Source organism: Rhipicephalus sanguineus, chromosome 7 (genome assembly GCF_013339695.2).
Source record: "Rhipicephalus sanguineus isolate Rsan-2018 chromosome 7, BIME_Rsan_1.4, whole genome shotgun sequence".
Taxonomy (NCBI): Eukaryota; Metazoa; Arthropoda; class Arachnida; order Ixodida; family Ixodidae; genus Rhipicephalus; species Rhipicephalus sanguineus.
Window position 1 is genome coordinate 54,691,323 of NC_051182.1, and position 18,989 is coordinate 54,710,311.

At 44.3% G+C, this 18,989-nt stretch overlaps 1 protein-coding gene across 1 annotated transcript; it reads left to right on the top strand.

Annotated features, from left to right (window-relative positions):
• The first annotated feature begins 2,040 nt into the window (after window positions 1-2,040).
• Window positions 2,041-16,659, top strand: LOC119400691 (uncharacterized). Its single transcript, XM_037667696.2, has 5 exons — window positions 2,041-2,250; window positions 5,498-5,643; window positions 12,989-13,056; window positions 14,826-14,903; window positions 16,025-16,659. The coding sequence occupies exons 1-5, from the start codon at window positions 2,104-2,106 to the stop codon at window positions 16,159-16,161; spliced, it is 576 nt and encodes a 191-aa protein (XP_037523624.1). The 5' UTR covers window positions 2,041-2,103; the 3' UTR covers window positions 16,162-16,659.
• Window positions 16,660-18,989: the final 2,330 nt, after the last annotated feature.

Here is an 18,989-nt window from a genome sequence, read left to right on the forward strand (position 1 = left end):
AGTTTCATTCTGTGAGCAACATATGACACAAAAGAAAGCCATTGACATCTAAAGAAAACTGTCATACGTGCTTCCGATGGTTGAACAACTCAAACTGCAGTTGTTCATCTCGTGCCAGAACACTTGTCAGCCGGCTGTGAAAAGAAGTGTGTCCAAGTCCTTTGCTTCATTAAAGAACCGCTTTTACAATGCTGTATTGTTGTGCGTCCACAGATAGAATATCCAACGCAAGTCGAGCGTTTACACGATATTTTGCGGCTTCGCGCATAACAGCAGGGAAAAAAATACATGCGTGCTGTAATGAAGGCGCTCACTGGGAAATTGCCGGCAGAGTTTTCGTTGCATATTATGACATTTGTTGGCACTTAACGGCCTTCAACTTTCACAGTGATGCATTCCTTCTCTCGTTTGTCCTCTGAGCGTAGTTTGGCGCGCAAGCGGGGCTCATCCGCAGTCGAAGTGGCACTCATGTAATGTGAGTGCCCGCAGCATCGAGCGGCCGCTGCTGCGGGCTCCTCAAGCGGCTCATCGCAAGACAAAGCTTGCTGAACCATGACACCTGGCTGCGCATTTGTTGGTGTGGAGCTACTGATTTGTGATTAAGTCACGTACAAGTATTTTTAGCAACTTATATCCGAGTTTCAGCACATAACGAACGACGCGGCCGCTAGGCTGGTATGGTCACATTCGACGCACTATAACTTGTTAGCAACCAAAATAATGCAACGTCTTTTTCTGCAGAATTGTAGATGACGTCCTTGACTTCAATCAGAGGGATTTTAAAAAAAATTAAAAATGGCCTTTTTGAGAAAATCATTTTCAAAGTTCGGCGTTTTTGGTAAATCACTTACGTTTCAGCCCACTTATCAAGTGAAACAGAACGCGATAAAACCAAGCAAATTATTTTAAAAGAGAGCGAAAGTATCAAAGTTAATATGTACCGAGTTTTATTATCCTCACTTTAACTTGCATGCAGCAATAAATTCCTGAAATAAAGGTATTTTGTGCGATTTGCCAAGTTTGTGATTTTTTTCTTCAAAAGTGCTTTGACAAGCAAGGGAAATAAAAGACTCATAAGATCGTATTTCACTTGTTCTTTAAGGGGAATAAATATTGTGACGAAGAAATCCACAGTTCTTCCCCTAGGTGCGCTCAAAATTCAGAAATCGCGAAATTGGCGGAAAAGTGTTCTTTTGCGGCCAAAATTTGTATATTTTTTTTTCAGGCGAAGAAATTTTCTTTCGCAAAACCAACTGCGAAACCATTGTTCTGGGTGTAATGCCTAGACCTGCAGTAAATTTCATCAATATCGGGAATGGTGACCGGGACCTCGTGTTCGATCTTATCTGGACACACCCAGTGTTTCGAATATGCACCATTCGATTCGAGTACCGAATCGAATAGAACGCTATTCGATTCGTTATTCGAACTTTTCGAATATTCACACAACCCTATAGCCTCTACTATTTTAATACCATTTAATATCATACGTATATCGGTACTCCGTCAATGTAATCTTGTACCGTCATTCCTGCAACAGCGCCGATCGGGTTTGATAAAACGATCGGGTATAATAAAATAACATTGAGGGTTTCATAGATCGTTACGTAAAGCGGATCGCCGGTGTTCAAGCTACCACAATACTTCGAAATGCTGTAGTTCGTCAAACGTTGCAATTTGGATTGGTTGGTGGATCATAAGAACAACTTTGATGTAGTGCACAATGAATCTCAGAGACAAGTTTTGGTGCGCACAACACAACGAGACAGGAACAACAGTAGATGGACTGCACGCATCTCGGAATTCTAGCTGTTCTCTGATATAAACGTTTGTGAACACTACGGCTAATCGATTTCCTTTCTTCTGGCGGTTTGACAGTTTTTCCAATCATGTGAATTGAGTTCTGCACCTCATACACGTGCTGCGCTGCCACTTAGTGTCATGCCGATTGACGCGTGATTAAGCCTCAGGCTGAAACATTGAAGTAAAGATTGTTTCGCAAGAACTACATGCAGACAAAAGAGATGCCTCCTCGCAGGGAGAGTGGGTCTTTTGTCTCGTGGCGATGATCACTCTCTGCCATATAATAATAGAGACGCCGATATGCGGCATCAGTATAGCCTCAGCATGGGCAAGTACACGTTCACACTTGCACTATTCGTGCTCTCAATTGAAAACCTTGCGCTGGCCAAGCTGGGTGCCCCGGGAGGACTACGCAAGCTCCACTACGATGTACCGGACGCTTTCGAGGTATTCAAACACTGGACGACTTCATATGATTATAGTTCAAGAGAAACGGATGAGACAGTTGCTTCATTTTCATTCGTTCGCTTCCGTACATTAAGGAAAACTCAGTACAGATATGCACATCGCTTATTCCAACAAAGTGTGTATCTTAAACAGGTGGAATAACGTTTATTTAGCCATAAAATAGCTATTGCTGAAAGAAATGGAAGTGTCTGCCTTCGGTGAACGAAACTAAGCGCATTTATGTTACTCTGGTGACCCGGATTTCGAAGCACTACGGCATGTTTCGAGGGCTTTTTTTTCGATAGTATAGCGCATGATCCATATTAGGCTGAGCCTTTTCTTCATTTAGAGTTCCAGGCAATCTTTATTGAGGACCTATTATCTGATCACGACTACACCTTCTCCGAGTGAGATGTCATTTGCACGCATGCGCAGAAGCTTCAAGTCGCGCTATAGTTATTGCATCTCTGGTTTCGAAAGAATCGAGTCGCAGTGAAGCAGGGAAGCCGGTTTTCCAGAAGCGTTAATTACAAATCCGGGTCGATTGAGTTGGTAGTGAAATTCGTTCAGTTACCGTAAGCTGTGCAAAATAGGTGAAATATCTTCAAAATAACATCACAAAAAAGAGACATTACCTTCCAGCACAGGCTTCATGAAGGGAATGTGTAATGAGATCACGCAAATGAAAGTGTATGATAAAAAACACGCATCTCGAGGAAGTGAATCATGATAAGTGGGCGAAGCTCTGGGTATCGTGTGGGTGAGTAACCGTACGTTACACGAGCGTTGCCCCACATATTGTAAATTGAGTGATATAAAGTGACATAAAGAGTCGACGACAAAGCTAGGCCCTAAGGTCCATAATGTCTACGTTGAAGTCGCGGACTCGTATCATAGGTTTGTGCTTGCAGGTGTTTTATATTGTTTTGCCACAATAGTGATTGCTATTACTCTATTGTTAAACCTATTGTTAAAAGAACGAATCTCCACGAAGTGAGTCATGACGAGTGGTCGAGTAGGTGTAGGTGTGTAAACACGGACGTCGTCATACGGATAGACGGACATGCCTCAGCCTTTAGATGCTTAGCCCCTAAAAAGGTTTACTTTGCTTTCACTGGCTTCTCGCAAGTCTTAATCACTGCAATGGTATAGAAAAGTTTGGTATTCCACAGCAAGATGAAGAGAAGTAATTAAATGCAGTCGTGCCCTACCTCATACCTTCCTTGTCCCGGACTTTTTTATTACGGTACTATATTTCAATGATTGCCAACCAACATGTCGTTTCATTTTATTACTAGATTCGTCTGACACTTAAAAATCAACTCTTATGAGATATCAATTAAAAGCCAATTTACGCGAAATTTTGGCGTCAGTCGCATGGCAAGATTACCGTGTAAGTACAACAGTACCCTATTTCTGTGTATGCTCACACGCGGCACGCTGCGAAGTGGAGGGCACTTGATAGACCGAGAAAACACGGCAAGGGACGCACGCGTCGCTTGCATGGAAGAGGCAGGAAGGTAGGGATGCTTAGGATTTCTTTAGTACCTCCTTACTGGGCCACAAAGTTTCTCTCAAGAAACACTTAAGAACGAGCAGCAATCTATAGATATTATACTTCCCTCGCCAAGGAAGGAATCGTGACTGTATCACTCAATATGAGCCGGGTGTTCGACCCAACTCATGGTGAAATTTTCACGCAACTTAGACGCAAATCAACTAAATTATCCATTCAGTTTAGACACAACAGCAAATGCTTTTCGAGCATTCGCGTCAACAGTCGTGTTTTTATACTTGCCTATTACTGCGCAATGAATCCCTTGGCCTTCAAAATGCCGACGAAGACATTTAGGCTACTGCCCCGAGGGCTTCAAAATGTCCGCGCGAAAATTTTGGCTACCGCCGCAAGTGCAACATAACGCGGATAACGAGTCGAATTCCTCAATCTTGTGACGTGGTCTTTACTTCAGTGATCCTAACGCTCCACAGACGATGTTCTCCATCGCGCTTAGGCTCATATGTCGGTGATGACGGATGTTCTCCCAGCACTTCGAAGCTGTGCGACCGTGCTCTTTGCGGCTATTTGCCTCTTCCTCTCTTCTTAACTAAAGCATCGATAATACTTTAATCTCTGAAATTTCTGTTAATGGTCACCCTCGAGGATACGCGTCATGTCCAAAAGGATTCAACGTGCACGCCGAGCAGTGTTGAAGTGTTTCAGACAACAGTCTATGTCGATGTGAGTGAGCTAAAGAAGCGAAGAATTTTTTGTCTTCTTTACAAATATTATAAAGGAACGCACGCTGTCTGAACAACGCATCCCGTGCTTACTGCGAGAGGCACTGCCTAGGTGAAAGAAATATCTTCAGTTCAGGTGCCCGCACGAACAATATTTAAGAAGCAAACTTTTCGTAGAAGCATGCGTCGGTTTCCTTTATAAATTATTGCTAGAAATTTTTGCTGTGTATGGCAATAATCTCCTCTCTTCACAATTACTTCGACAGCTGAGGTGGTTATCGGACGCATCGCAAATCGTCTGAGCCAATTTTTCTACAAGTGTTCTTGTCTTGTTTAATGCAGCAGCTGCCAACCTTAACGCGCGTATATGTATGCCTTTGCCTCCATCTCCTCCAGAACACCTGCCTTCTTAGAATTTTTTTTTCTCTGTGACATAGCAGTCCATAAAATCATTGCAGTGTCGGTTTGAGATTAGGTTTTGCCCGAGTTCAGCACGACAAGCAATTCTGTTTAGGCAATATTTCAGGATGTTGCTCATATTGGTACCCAAATATAGGTGGTACTCTCGTGCCGTTTATACGGTGATTCTGTTTACATGGTTGCGAAACGCTGTCCACCAGTTGTCAGCTACTAATCATCAGCCTGTTAATATCATGTCAGGTTGTTTTGCGCCGAGGGGACTATTTGATAAAATATCCATTAAAATAAGTAAATACATGAGGATGTTAAATAAATGAAAAGTGAGATTTATGTGCTCTCCACGAGAAGGGTGGCGGCGTGGGCTAGTTGGTAGGTCATGTCAATTGTTATAGCGCAAAAGCAGTACAAATACAAAATATACACGAAGGCGAGCGCTAACTTCCAATTCCAAAAAAAAAGAGAGTTGGAAGTTAGCGCTCGTCTTCGTGTACCTTTTGTCTTTTTCCTGCTTTTGCGCTATAACAATCGACATGCCCACGAGACCTCTCTCATTGTCTACAATGATTTTGTTTTGCTTTTAACGTCGCAGGTGATGTCTCGATATAAATATGCTGTTGCAATATCTGACTTTGATAACGACACCATCTTCGACTGCCTCGCTGCCAACCGAACTGATATTGATTATGAAGCGAAAACAGCCACGTACGTCTGGATGTTTAAAGGTCAAGAACCCAGGTAAGAAATACTCAGAGATTTCCAGTCATATACACAGATGTTGAAAAAGGTTGCTCACTTTTGTTTAACAAATGAAAATTGTGTGCTTCCATTGCAGAGACTCGAACTTTGATGGCACTGCAGCTGACCTAACATCACTTTTTTATTTATCAACAATACCCTTGAGAGGGCCACACACAGCAACACATTTTGACATTCGCTCAGCACGCTATTTAATTAAATAAAATGTCCTGATTCGGCACTATTTCGGAACTAACCTCATCTTTAATTACAGTCGGCTACAATCCTACACCAAAACGAATATTTCAGATGCGCGTGCACGTAGTGGGTATGTTTGCAAAATGTCTAATTATTATGTGTGACGTCTTTTTTGCAACAGTTTTTTTAGGATGGCATATGTCACTTCTACGATTAGTAAAACTTCGTACTGGCCGACTGCAAAGCCAACAAGTCAGAGTCATACAGTATAAAATTCGAAGAATAAATAGTTACACATAATTGCTAATGTTCTTAAAGGACACTTTTTTGCGGTGAGTGCTCGACACATTTTACAGATGTTCTAAGAGTCTGCTATATTATACAAGCCTTACCAGAATGTGGGAAAAAGCAGTGGCGACGTGTGGGTGAAAAAGCTATGAAACCAACGGCTCAAAAAAGACTACACGACAATCTTTGGCTTCATTCATTGTACCAACAGTCAAGGGCACGAGTGTGCACACTTGATATATTTTTATTCGAGTGAAGAATGTTGCAGTGAAGTAAGAAACCAAATCAATAAGATATTTTCATGAGAATGCTCACAGAGCTGAACGTGCAAAGCGAAGAACGAAAAAAAGAACGGGCGCCAGTTTCACATCATGAAAACTGTACAAACTGCGGAGAAGACCTGATTATTCGTCTGTGCTCTGTTGACGCTCGGCTTTCGTCTGTGTCTTCTGAAGCTGAGGGTTACCTCGAGTTCCCCTACACTTCTCTCTTCCGTAGTTCTGCGTAGAAAACTGCAGGCGGTGGAGTTTCGCTGTCGCTTCGCTGGCTCGGGCGTACGAATTAGACATTCGTCGACACTTTCGTTCACGGGCAAGCGCGCGCTGGCATTCCAAACGTGAAGCTTCCCAACCGACCATGCCGGGAAAGGAAATTTTTGTTTGTGTTGCAGTGGCCTATGTCGGCGGTGACTTGGCCTGTATCACCCTCTTTTCACCTTTATTTGCATTGGCTTCACATGTAGCGCCCTTTTTTTACCATTCTTGGTACGTTGAGCGTGGCGCCAACTGACGAAATGAGATAACAGCCCGGGCCCCTAAAGTGTTCTGCACTTTAAAGAAAAAGGAATTTATAAAACACAGCAGACAGTTGGCAGCAGTGAAAGTAAGCATACATGAATACTCTGTGTGTAGTAAGTTCAGTCAAAGTAACAGCAAAAAAGAACATTCAGAGTACGTGCACAAACAAATCCTGTTAGCTCTAATGCATTGAGTCTGCAACAAATATAGAGTTACAATCAGAATCCTAAGCATCGTTTTAATACGCAATTTTTACTGTAATCTAATGCAACAAGCACGCAGCGCAAGCGACAGGAAAAAATTGAAGTACACTTTGCAAATTCCAAACTGTGTTCGGTGAAAGCCTATGGTCATTCGACTGACTATGCTGTGGTATTGGGGGAATCTACATTCTTGGGGCGCTTCTCCAAACCGCTTGCCGGGGAATCATGACCGGACCGCTTGGAAGCCATCCGACTACCCTGACTGACCGCGTTGCGCAACAGTTGCGCAGCGCGCGTTGAAAGGAGCAACGCGCAACCGTTGCTATGCGCTGCTGTGTCATCACGTGATTGCTGAGAGTGCGTGAGGGGGAGAAACCACAGCTATCACCGTGCCACGGCATGGATGGATGTCGAACGGACACTGCCAGCATAAGACATTAAAGGCTTTTGCCTTGAAAAGAAAGGTTGACTCTTGGTGCTTCTATGGTTCTTGAAGTCCTCTGATCGCTCCCATGACTAAAATGTTCCCATCATCTGACTTTATAACGTTGTTTTGAAACTATAGAGAGCCTTAGCCTGTTCTGAGATATAAAAGTATCACGCACTGCGTAAAACAAAAGTGGAAGAAAGAGATAGGAAAAAATGCGCTTTCTTTTTCTGATGCAATACGTCGGCGTAATGCTGACGTTATACACGGGTACATGACAACGTAAGCATAAATGAACATAGTAAAAAAAAAGCAATTAAGGACAAGCCATGCAGATGGAAATTTTCGGAGCTGCGAATGTTAAATACAGTGTAATGAGACAATAATAATTTGACAATGTGCCCTAAACCAGTTATAAGTAAGTTGTAGGCGCAAAACATGCAAGAATAATTCTGTAAAAGAATGGGAATTCTTACCTCGAATAGCGCAAGAAATTTTCGATTGCTGAAGGGCAGCATTAAACTTAGTAAGACATCGCATTTCCAACGCTGTCCCATCTTTCGCTCGTCTACACGCCCATTGAGGTTACTACTAATGCCGCTATGAGTGTAACGGACGAGACAAATTTTGGATGACAACTAATTGCAATGCTGCTACCTATTAGTAGTAGGCCGCCAAAGCTCACAATGAGTTTATTATCATAGAAAATTTCAAAATGTGGCATGATCGTTAAAGAGTAGTTTACCCGCATGCTCGGTGATAGCATGTTAGCACTATTGATATTAGATGAATATTTATATAACGGAAAGGACTCAGCGCCAAAGACGGAGTGCAAGAAAAAAAGAAGACACAAACAACAGCGCTGGCTTACATTGGTTTAATCCTCAACGCCGTACAATATGTACTTTCGCAGTCGAAAATGAAGGAAAGAAGGAACAATGATAAACAAGCGTAATATTAACAAACTATCAGCATCATCACTGTAAACCATGCACATTGCGCGTACGACCATATGATAGCAAATCATTTCCTTTGCTTTCAAGGCAACGGAAGGCCTGCTCACGCAGACGCTGTCCAGCCTAGCCATTTCCAAAGCCTCCATAATTTCTTGTCTCAGCTGGTCTCGATGGCGCTCCGTCTTGTGGTCCGCCTTGTGCTCCGTCTTCTGCGCGGTTTTCTTTCCGCTCTGTCGTACCAACACCCCCAAAAATCCACTTCAGCTATTTATATAATTTGTCGATGTCGCACTGTTTCGCTGCACTATTGCTATTATGTTTTTGTACTGCACGTTGAAGGTGGCCAAAAGCAGATACATTGAAGTCCTGTTATTTCTGAAAAGTAACGTATTTACTTTGAGGTGACCTTAAAGGGACACTAAAGAGAAACAATGAATCGGTTTAGATTGATAAATTGTACTTTGACAACTATAATGTCGTGCATTTCACCATCATAGGTGTATTAATAAAGGAGGAAATGCAGTTCATAGTTTCATTTTTAAATTTCGCGCCAGAAGCTCTACGCGTGGCGTCAGGGATTTCAAAGTGTATTTATCGTATTTTGGAGCCATTGCCTCAACAAAATTTCCTCAAACTTGGTATGTTAACTACATGGCCCCCTCGGAGGAGAGTATACTTCATTTTTACTGTTTAGGAACTACGTATGCCCTATCAGGCGCCGTCAAAATATGTGACGTCACGGCGCATGATGCGAAATCTTCAAGGTGGCGTCTCCACCCACATTTTCTTTCTGCGCGATTTCTCGCTTACTAAGCGTCTTCTCGAAGCAAGAGTGGTGTTTTGGTATCGTGGAACAGTAGTTTACTAATATGAGGAAAATCGTTTTGCTCTTTAGTGTTTCTTTAACAAAAGGTCATCGATCATGCACTATCTAATGTAGACTTAATTTACGGCATATATAAAGTTGAATCCCACATATTTGGTTCAACTTGCCGCGTACGAGCTATGACACTCAGGTGAACTAGGCATTTTAACGCGATAGCGTTAAAGAGCACGTTCCAAAGAAATTCCGGTGTCGGCGTCGGTGTCGGCGTCGCTGTTCTTGATTCTGCCTGGGAAGACTCTGGTTGAGGATGAAAGCTAGTGCAGAAGCTTGGATAGTCGCCGTAGCTTCGGTAGAGTCTGCAAGGGAGCAAGCGTCGCTGGATTCCACAATATCGTCTATGTAGGCTACCATCGCGCCTTTGTTGACGTGCTTGTACTCGTTGCTGAAATTGGTGACTATCACCCATCTTTCCCTTTCACGCAGCTCGGCTACATCTCTTGCGACGTAAATCTCACGCTTGGCCAAAACGTGCTGGTCGCCCACAATGACGGCTTCGATATCTGCCGATTTCTCATCGCCTATTGTAGTGATGACGCTGGAGTGAGGCTGAACAGTGACGTGATTTTCGCGTACATTGAAGGCGTCATTTTCTAGCGTCGTGTGTGGCGGTAATGCCCTTTCCGCGGATAGTGTTCGGTTCAGATTTATAACAAGAAATTCATACCAAGAATGACATCTCGCAAGCATTCTTTCAAGATTACAGATGTTACACGATAAGTCCAGTCACGAACGGTGACTGTTGTCGTGCAGATGCCTGTAAGTGCTATTAGGTGTGCCCCAGTCATTCGGATTTTAGGGCCTTCCCATGCGGTACTAATTTTCTTCATGACGGCAAAGGATCCACTGACGACAGCGTATTCAGCTACGGTTTCACATAAAGCGGTTACTGCGTGGCCGTCGCATAGCACGTCGAGGTCGCTAGGTCGTCATTGGAAGGTGCGGTTTCGTCGCGGCGTCAGACGGCGGCTGCGCCGGCTGGTCCGCTGCTGCTACGTGGCGTCGTGTTCTTCTTCTTGCGGTGAAGCATCGCATTCGTGGCTCCGTTTGTTTGGCGGCGTGTGTTTATGATTTCGTAGCATCCTCGTCGTCGGCCATGGAGGAGTCTCGCTTTCTCGATGAACAGCAACCGCACCTCCATCAGATCCAGCTTTTAGTTTTCCTGATATGAGCCAGCCGACCAGCCGCGGGTGGGGCCAGTGAACGGCTGACGTTGCGGCGACAAGTAGCGTCCTGGTTAAGGCGAACGTGACGGACGTAGAGGCATCCATTGCGTTGCAGCTAGGCAGTCGGCAATGTCCCGTGGCCGCTCAGCGCGCTGCAGGCGCGGTGCTTGATGGCGAAACGACGTAGTCGCATCTGATGGTACTGACACCCGCGGTAGGGGTGACCCGCTTCTCAATGGTAGTAAAGCGGGCGGTGGTCAGGGGAGCGCCAGATGTCCGTCTTCCTGGGCGTGTAGCGCTCACCCACAGGCGCTCAAGATGGCGTCGACCGCGGTGGTGACAGCTGGCGATGGAACTAATAGAACTGTGGTGGCGCGTAGCCTTGACGCTGCCTTGTGGGTGGCGCGCGATGGCGAACAGCAGCAGCGTAGTTCATAGATTCCGGCTATTGCTGCCCCGGTTCATGGACACCTGCCGGATTTCCCCACAAATGATGCCGGCTATCGTATGAACCTGCGGTTGCCATTCATGGATAAACTTGCGCAGCTTCTGATGCATGACTTCTCTATTCGCCTCATGCAGGTCGTCGATCGATGCATAGAGCATGAGCGCCGGTGTTCTTTTAGGGGCGAAGCTCCTGAAGGCGGCACCCGTTCGTCCCTGGTAGTCGTAGTCGTAGTAGTCGTAGTGCGTAACCAGTCTTACGCTTTGACCTCCAAGGTGGTGCCGGTGGGAGATTTTTCCTGTGCGTTGTTGAACAATAAAAAATTCGCAGCGTGCGCGTTAACTAAAAGCCGAATTCTTCTGTCTCTCATTCCCCATTAGCAGCCATTGGCATGTTCCAGTAGGAAACGTTAGTTGAAGTAGAAGTGTAAGTGTTAGCTAAAAGCCGACTTCTTCTGTCTCTCATTCCCATTAGCAGCCATTGTTTACGTCCAAGGTAGTGCCTGGTGAGATTTCTCCTGTGCGTGATTAAAGAATAAAAATTTTGTTCAGAACGCCGTTGATTGATGAAATAAACCAACGAAAGACGCCAGATGTTTTGTAAAAGCAAAACGAAAGAACGCCAGATGTTTCTAAAGCAAAACGAAAAGACGCCAGCTGCTTAACGAAAGACGCCAGATGTTTTCTAAAGCAATGGTTTTCTAAACAATGAAAATTCACAGCGTACATGTAAAATTAAAGTGAGCTGCAAGTCGTCATAACTCATCGAGCCTTTAGTATAAACGCGCCCGATCTCACGTCGGTGATGATGTACTGGGCAGAATGCACGGAAGATTCACGGTTTACCGATGAACCTCCGCAGCTTCGCCCACTCATCATCATTCACTCCGTGGATATGCTGTGATTTTTTTAGTCGGTAAGCAGTGGTTGTGTGGCCTCGTCCGCACCTCCTGCGTCTTCTCAATTGTCGAGGACTCCAATGCGAATTCCGCAACCGTCTTCGGCCGGGGCTTGCGTTACACATCGTATAGCAATTCTAACTTTTTTTTTCTTTCCTGCATGTTCGAGTCTGCGTGCCGGAACAGACGAGTCATGTCCTCTGTGTAGACCATGATGTTTTCTGTGTAGACCACGATGTCTGCAGCAAAGCTTCCGCCCTCGCCCTGTGGACGACACTGGTCAAGGTGTTAAAATGTCTTACGAAAGAGATCCCAGGTTAGAAATGTGGGCCCTCGGTTCTCGAATTCCGTCCTCGAAGCGTCTTCTATGTAGAAGTACACATTGAGTTCCATAGATACCATAGAGTCCCAGTTGTTGAACGTAGCAGAGTTGCGCGTAGGTCTGGAAAGCAACCACAGCTATGCGGCGAAGCCGTTCTCCGTATATGCCGGCGACGTGCCTACTGCGTCGCCGAGCGACTTGTTTGACGAGTCGAAGACGGGTGATTAACTTGACCATCGATGTCCGGTGTCAATCCCGTTCGCGGAAGCGGCGGCGTAAAGGAGTACAAAAATTGCGTCATATGGCAGCTTCTCCGGAATGCATGGTTGCTAGCGGCGCTTGGAAGACAGACGCGCAATTCTGCTACTGTAGAGTTACTACCTAATGTTACTACCTAGTTACTACCTAGAGTTACTACCTAGTTACTACCTAGAGTTACTACCTAAAGTGTATAGTTACTGTATATGCTACCTAAAGGTAGCACATACAGTAACTCTATCGCGACCTAGGCAATAACGCCATCTATGGACGTATCTCGGAAGCCGCAAGGCTCGAGTTGCGCTTCCTCGTTTTCACTGTGCGGTTGCATGTTCGTCCACGACCACGGCATTTGCGCCATCTATGACTGTATCTGTTAACCGGAGCGTGACCACTTTTGACGCTCATATGCCGTCCGGCCCAGCTCTACAACAGTTCTGCTAAAAAACGATATTAAGGTATGATGAGCGGGGAGAACCTTGCACCTGTCACATTTGTACGCAGGGACGAAGTATCCTTCCTAACGATGCCTGGCCCTACACCTGGAACACTAGACTTGATGGTGGGTGATGGTAAGTATAGACAAAACGGACGCAATCCTTTCCCGTAAACCATTTGGCAGAGAGTTGGTGCAGCCTACCAACTTTTGAGGTAGGTATCCAAAACATAGCGATCAAAAATTTTAGGATACAGCAGTGATCAACTGTGCGAGCTGCATGTTATAACTGAAATAAATGCTTTTCACTTTGAACAGAATATATCTAGTCATAACATAGCGAGAACACTAGAAAAAAAAGATGTTTCTTTTAAGTTACTTACGGGAGCAGAAAGTTATGCTTTATGGTCATCCATAAAGTTTATGTTAGGGGGGTCACTACTATTTCTTCTTCTCCAGGCGTCCTCTTAGGTTGAAATTCAGAGCCGCAATAACTGTGGCACCGTTCGTGCTGCGACTCAAAATTTTATATGGCATAACTACTCCTCACTGTGCAAATGATATCCCTTCAATAAAACGTAAAGGTGAGTTAGTCGGTTGGAATTCATGATGAAAATTTTGCCATAACTAAGATTTTTGAGGATATATACGTGGTGTGTTTGTGTGCAGTTGCTGGGCTGCACTGGTGTAAGCGTTCCTTGGTGCGTTGTCCCCTTTTATTGTGCGCAAAATTTTCACCATGATATCGCTTCATGAAGGCAATCTTGCTGTGCAGGCGATTATAGGGCAACTATAGTGACACCTCATTTTTGTGCGAGGACCATTCATAAACGTATTTGAAGAAGAAACGCGGCATACAAAATAAAAATCGCCAATTATTTTTTTTGTATGTAGAATCAACTAAAGAGCACAAGCTTTCGATTGATCGCGCTCATATCGCCTGTCTAATCTCCTGAAAGTAGCAAGATATCGAAGTTAGAACAATGGACAAGCTCTGCTAAGCTAAGTGAAACTCCAAACATACACGAAGATGCAGCGCGTCCGCGGTGACACAGTGTTTATGGTGGTCTGCTACGGATGCTAAAGACGCGAGGTAATTTATTTCTTTGCGTTTAACGTCCTAAAACCACGATATGATTATAAGGGACACTGTAGTGGAGTGCTCCGGAAAATTCGACCACCTGGGGCTCTTTAAGGTGCGCCTAAATCTAAGTACACGGGCCTCAAGCACTTTCGCCTCCATCAAAACTGCGGCGGGGATTTGATCTCGTGACCTTCGGATCAGCAGTCGAGCGCCATAACCACTAGAACAACACCGTGGCGGGTGACGCGAGTTCGTTCCCGGCTGCGATCGCCAGCTTGGCCATAAAGGTGAGAACCAGTGGTGTAGCCAGGGGGGGAGGCACGCCGCGCCCGTTCCCCTCCCCCCACCGCGAACATTTTTTCCCATGAGATACAGAGCACAAGATGACACTCGACCACACTTATGTGCCCAGACCCAATGTCGGATCAAGGACGTCCCCCCCCCCCCCCGCAATACAATTCTGCCTACGCCACTGGTTAGAACAGCCTATCAGTGTAGCGGTGCCTGCGCAGATTATATCGAATTAGGCCAAATTTCTAGACAGTGCTACTTTTTTGCAGAATCGTTGTGCCACACAGAAATTTACACTTGCTGCGCAAGCAGAATGAAGGAAGAAGCCAGAAAGGATAGAACGCAGTGCCGTTGAATAGAACATGCTGGCGTTGACTGCGTGTGCTATAGACAACACACGTCGTTAACGGCAAGATGTTAGAGCAGATTTAACTGGAGTGTTGACGACCGTACAAAGGAATTCAGGTGAACAGACGCGGTAAATGAAACACAGATGCACTACACTTGACACTTACGTTGTCTTCCTGCAGATCCGTCCGTGAAGGAAGCCATACTCTACTACACAGACGACAACTGCTCTGTTATGGACATCGAATATGACGGACACCGTAAGCTTTATCTGAATGTATCACTTTCACCCATGAACTCAAGCGTCCACGAGCTCATAAATACTATCGTTAAAGGTAATCTGACAGATAACAGCACCTTGCTTTTGCCGCAGTAGCTCCCGCGTTTCACCGCTGCAAACATTTTAACGCGCTCTATCAGTGCCTGGATTGACGCTGACCTGCTGTATGTTAGGTATACCAACCACGAAGAAGTAATATTTTCTTTCGTACCTGTATTATTATTCCTATTTTGTAGTGTTTCGTCTTTCGTGACAAAAGTACTTTGCATTGGCGCAGAAATACTCGCGTATTTACACCGCATGTAATGCTCGAGGCCTAGAATGTGAATAACACTGCAAAAAAAGGACAACGGGCCGACAGGTGCGCTCCCGAGCGTCTACATTAACGGACTTCGTCACATCATGGAGAACAGGCGTAACCCCACGGCCTGAAGAAAAGAACGCTGTATAAACACTGCCCTTTAGTGCCCTCTAGTCACCGCTCAAGAAGGGTCCGAGTGGAACCCGGAATGTCGGTTTTCTTTTTTTTTTCGTTTTTGTAAAGTAAAAAGTTTTTACTTGTACTCTTTGTCTTGGCTAGTATACCTCTCTTCAATCCATAATTCCTCCCCTCTGTTCATGCATAATTCCTTCCCAACCTCACAGAATTATGTCGAATGTTAACTTTTAAACTTCTTCACTTTGTAGTGCTGTAGTTCACGTTATGCGTAATGTATGACGTATAGAGCCCCAAGGCGCGCCGGTTGCTCTTTTGCCTTAGACATTTTTTCAACCATTTGTGTTGATGCCGGCGCCGATGGCCACTCTTTGCCTTTGATGAAGCGAATGAGACTTTCGCCTTAGTTAATAGCCTCACGATGTACTTTACCGGAAAATGTAAAGAATGCGGCGTTCTCGCAATTTTGATGGAAGCGCTCGCAAAATGAGCCTTTTATTCACTTGGTGGCTGGAGCTTAAGGCATACGTGACAAAAAAATGGCACCAATGTTTTTGCCGTTGCTGCTACCTGAACCATATTTCTGCAGCTTTGTTGTTTTTTTTTTCCTATCTTAGAGTTTGTCGCACGTACATCATCATCGCTATTTGTGTGCTGCTTTTCAGGTTGCATTTTATGGTTGAAGCCGTACCTCAAGGACGCGGTGCCTCAAGCGTGCATCGACCATTTCGTGGACACGTGCGGAGTGGTCGTTTTCCCGAATAGAAGCGACCTGTGTGATGACGGCGACGGTGACTATTAGAATGTCTTGACTGAATGCCGCGCCTGCACGTACGATACAAAGGCGGCTCGCAGTACGATGCGAAGAGGAACTTCAGAAATTATTTAAGGGCTTCTTTCTTTTTGTGTGAGACACAACCTAATGAAAACAGATAGATAATGAAGTCAATGCAGGTAGAGGGAATGCTGTTTGTTGTCGCTTAACTGTATTGTATTAGTTATGATATAAATGCGACGACATTAATGCGGATGAAAAGACAACTTGGCCCCATCCATTTGTCAACAAAGAACGCCCCGAATACAAATAACGTCCATATAGCATCCTTGGCCTGATTGTCTGTTGGTTTCCTAATAGAAACTTTCGATCCCTGCTACATGATAATAAAATGCGAAATAATATAATTCACTAGTGTAAACATTTTCATGTAGTCAAGGCTTTCAGCACGAAAAATTCACGTTGGGCAAAATATCACGCCGACGTGGTCCTTATCGGCTGAATGCCAAGCTCGACATCAACTCCCGCCCCTCTAGTTCGTCAAGCGAAGCTTGTAATGACTGATCTGTGAAGGTGGTGATGGGGTGTTGCATAAAAAGGAACGCTCAGTATGGAGATTGCATCGCGCAATATGAAAAAAAGAAAGAAAGAAAGGAGGAAAGAAAAGCAACAGCTCGCCCACGCCAAGCTTCGCTGCGCTTATTTCTCCGATAAGGGAAAGGGCTCCTAAGATTCTGAAACATACGCATACACAAAAGAACATACGCACGCAATTCCATATATTTAACCGGATGCCATAAAATGGGATATTGTCTATGTTGAAACCGAGGAAGAAATTGAGTACTAAGGCGGTCAGCACTTACGCATTTAAGGTTAGTGGTCTTGCGGCCTTGTATGCGCATTACGCAACGCGTTAGTAAATGCTTATTTTGTTGTAGAGGTCTCAAGCGTCCTCTTTGTGTGCGTGAGCGCGCATAAAATAACTCTCATTTTTCTGTCATGTTCTAATGATCCTTCAAGAAAAACATTTGTTATTGTGCTCGATGATAAACTTGTCGTAATCTGTGTTGCTAATTTTCCTGCATTCTGGTTATTAGTAGCAGTATGCTTGGTAGTCGACGATGCCCTGAAAGTACAGTTCTAGCTAGGATACACACATTTCTGAATTAAGGATCAATGGATCAAGTTTCCGCCTTTGAAATCACAACGATGAGAGAGAACCGATAAGAGAGAAGTATGCTGACGACACTTGTGTCATAGTAACAGGTAATAATCTTAGTGATTTTGAATCGAAGTCGAATGTCGTATTGGAAAAGGTTGCTCATTGGTTATCGAATAATAAACTATCTATAAATACCGATAAGACTAAATACATCACATTTCACTCTAGGTGGGAACTCATGATTGCTAATGATATACATATAAAAATGAACGGTTATGTGATCGAGCAAGTAGCCAGAATTAAATATCTTGGTGTCACTATAGATAACAACTTAGAGTGGCAGATGCAGATTCAGAATTTGTGTTCCAAATTAGCCTCAGGGTGTCATGCACTTACTCAGGCACGTCAAGATTTTAGTAACACTATTCTACGAATGCCTTATTATGCTTTGATTCACTGTTTCATCTCATATTGCATTGAGTCTTGGTGCGGCACGTACACAACTTACCTGGACCCGGTTAGACGACTTCAAAAATAGGCTCTAAGAATCATTACTCATTTCAAGTATAACAACCCCAGCAAAACTTTGCTTTCCCGATTACTTATTTTGCCCTTCGACAAGCTATGGCAATTAAAAGTAGCCAAATATGTGCAAGCAGTTATTATTTACAACCACCCATTTCATGTGTCGCTGTTTACCGCCCCTTCTCGTTCTACCAGACAGCTAACCTTTGGTAAAAGGAATATTCCACGAACCAGCAATGTATATGAGGAACGGCTTTTACAGTTCGTTGGTAATAAAATCTGGAATGTTATTCCTTTTGAAATAAAAATGTGTTGTAATTTCACTAAGCCACTAGTAAAACAATATTTAGAAGAATGTACTGATTTAATAATTTCCTGTTATATTAAGTCTGATGACCGTCTTATATTAGTGCGTAAGTAGGTGATTTTCTTTCTTCGTTCTTTCCTGTGTTGTAACGGTTTTGTGCGGTTATTTCATGTACTGTAATGTTTCTTTGCTGGATATTATATAATTTTTAGTTACACTTTTCCGAAGTTCCATTATAAAATGTTTCGTTTTGGACCCCAACTAGCCTATGGCTATAAGTCCCCACAGTGTATGCAAACTTTTTGTAAAAAGTGTGAGCAATAAAATTGAATTCAATTCAGTTCAACCTACTATAGAATACCGAGGCGAAAGGGATTATGAGCATGCAGCACTGTGCCCCTGAAGGCGGGTCACTGATAACAATAAAGATTATTGTTTGGCTTGAACTGATTCGTCGGATGTTGGCAAGACGCGACGAAACACACTAGATAAGCGCCGTGGGGCTGCGCCAACGGCACTTATCTAGCTTTGGTTGATGATCGCAACATATTTGGCGTCCTATTTTGGAGGAAGAAGCAAAAAGACGCTATATCATGGCGGACGCCGTCTTAATGACGCGACGGCCGGTCTTATCACGCAGGCATTGCGACAGGCATCGTTTCTTCCCGGGCCGTATCTCGAGCATAGAAGTACCGCTTGAATAAACATTTATGTCTCGCCTCCCAAACTAATATTTACCAGTTTACAGACACTTCCTTTTTCATCGCCGACGTCGTATCGTATTGATAGGTCGTTCCTCCTCAAGCTGCAAGTTACGATGTACTCACGGGAGGTGCAAATTATTGCCCACGTGGTAGTCTC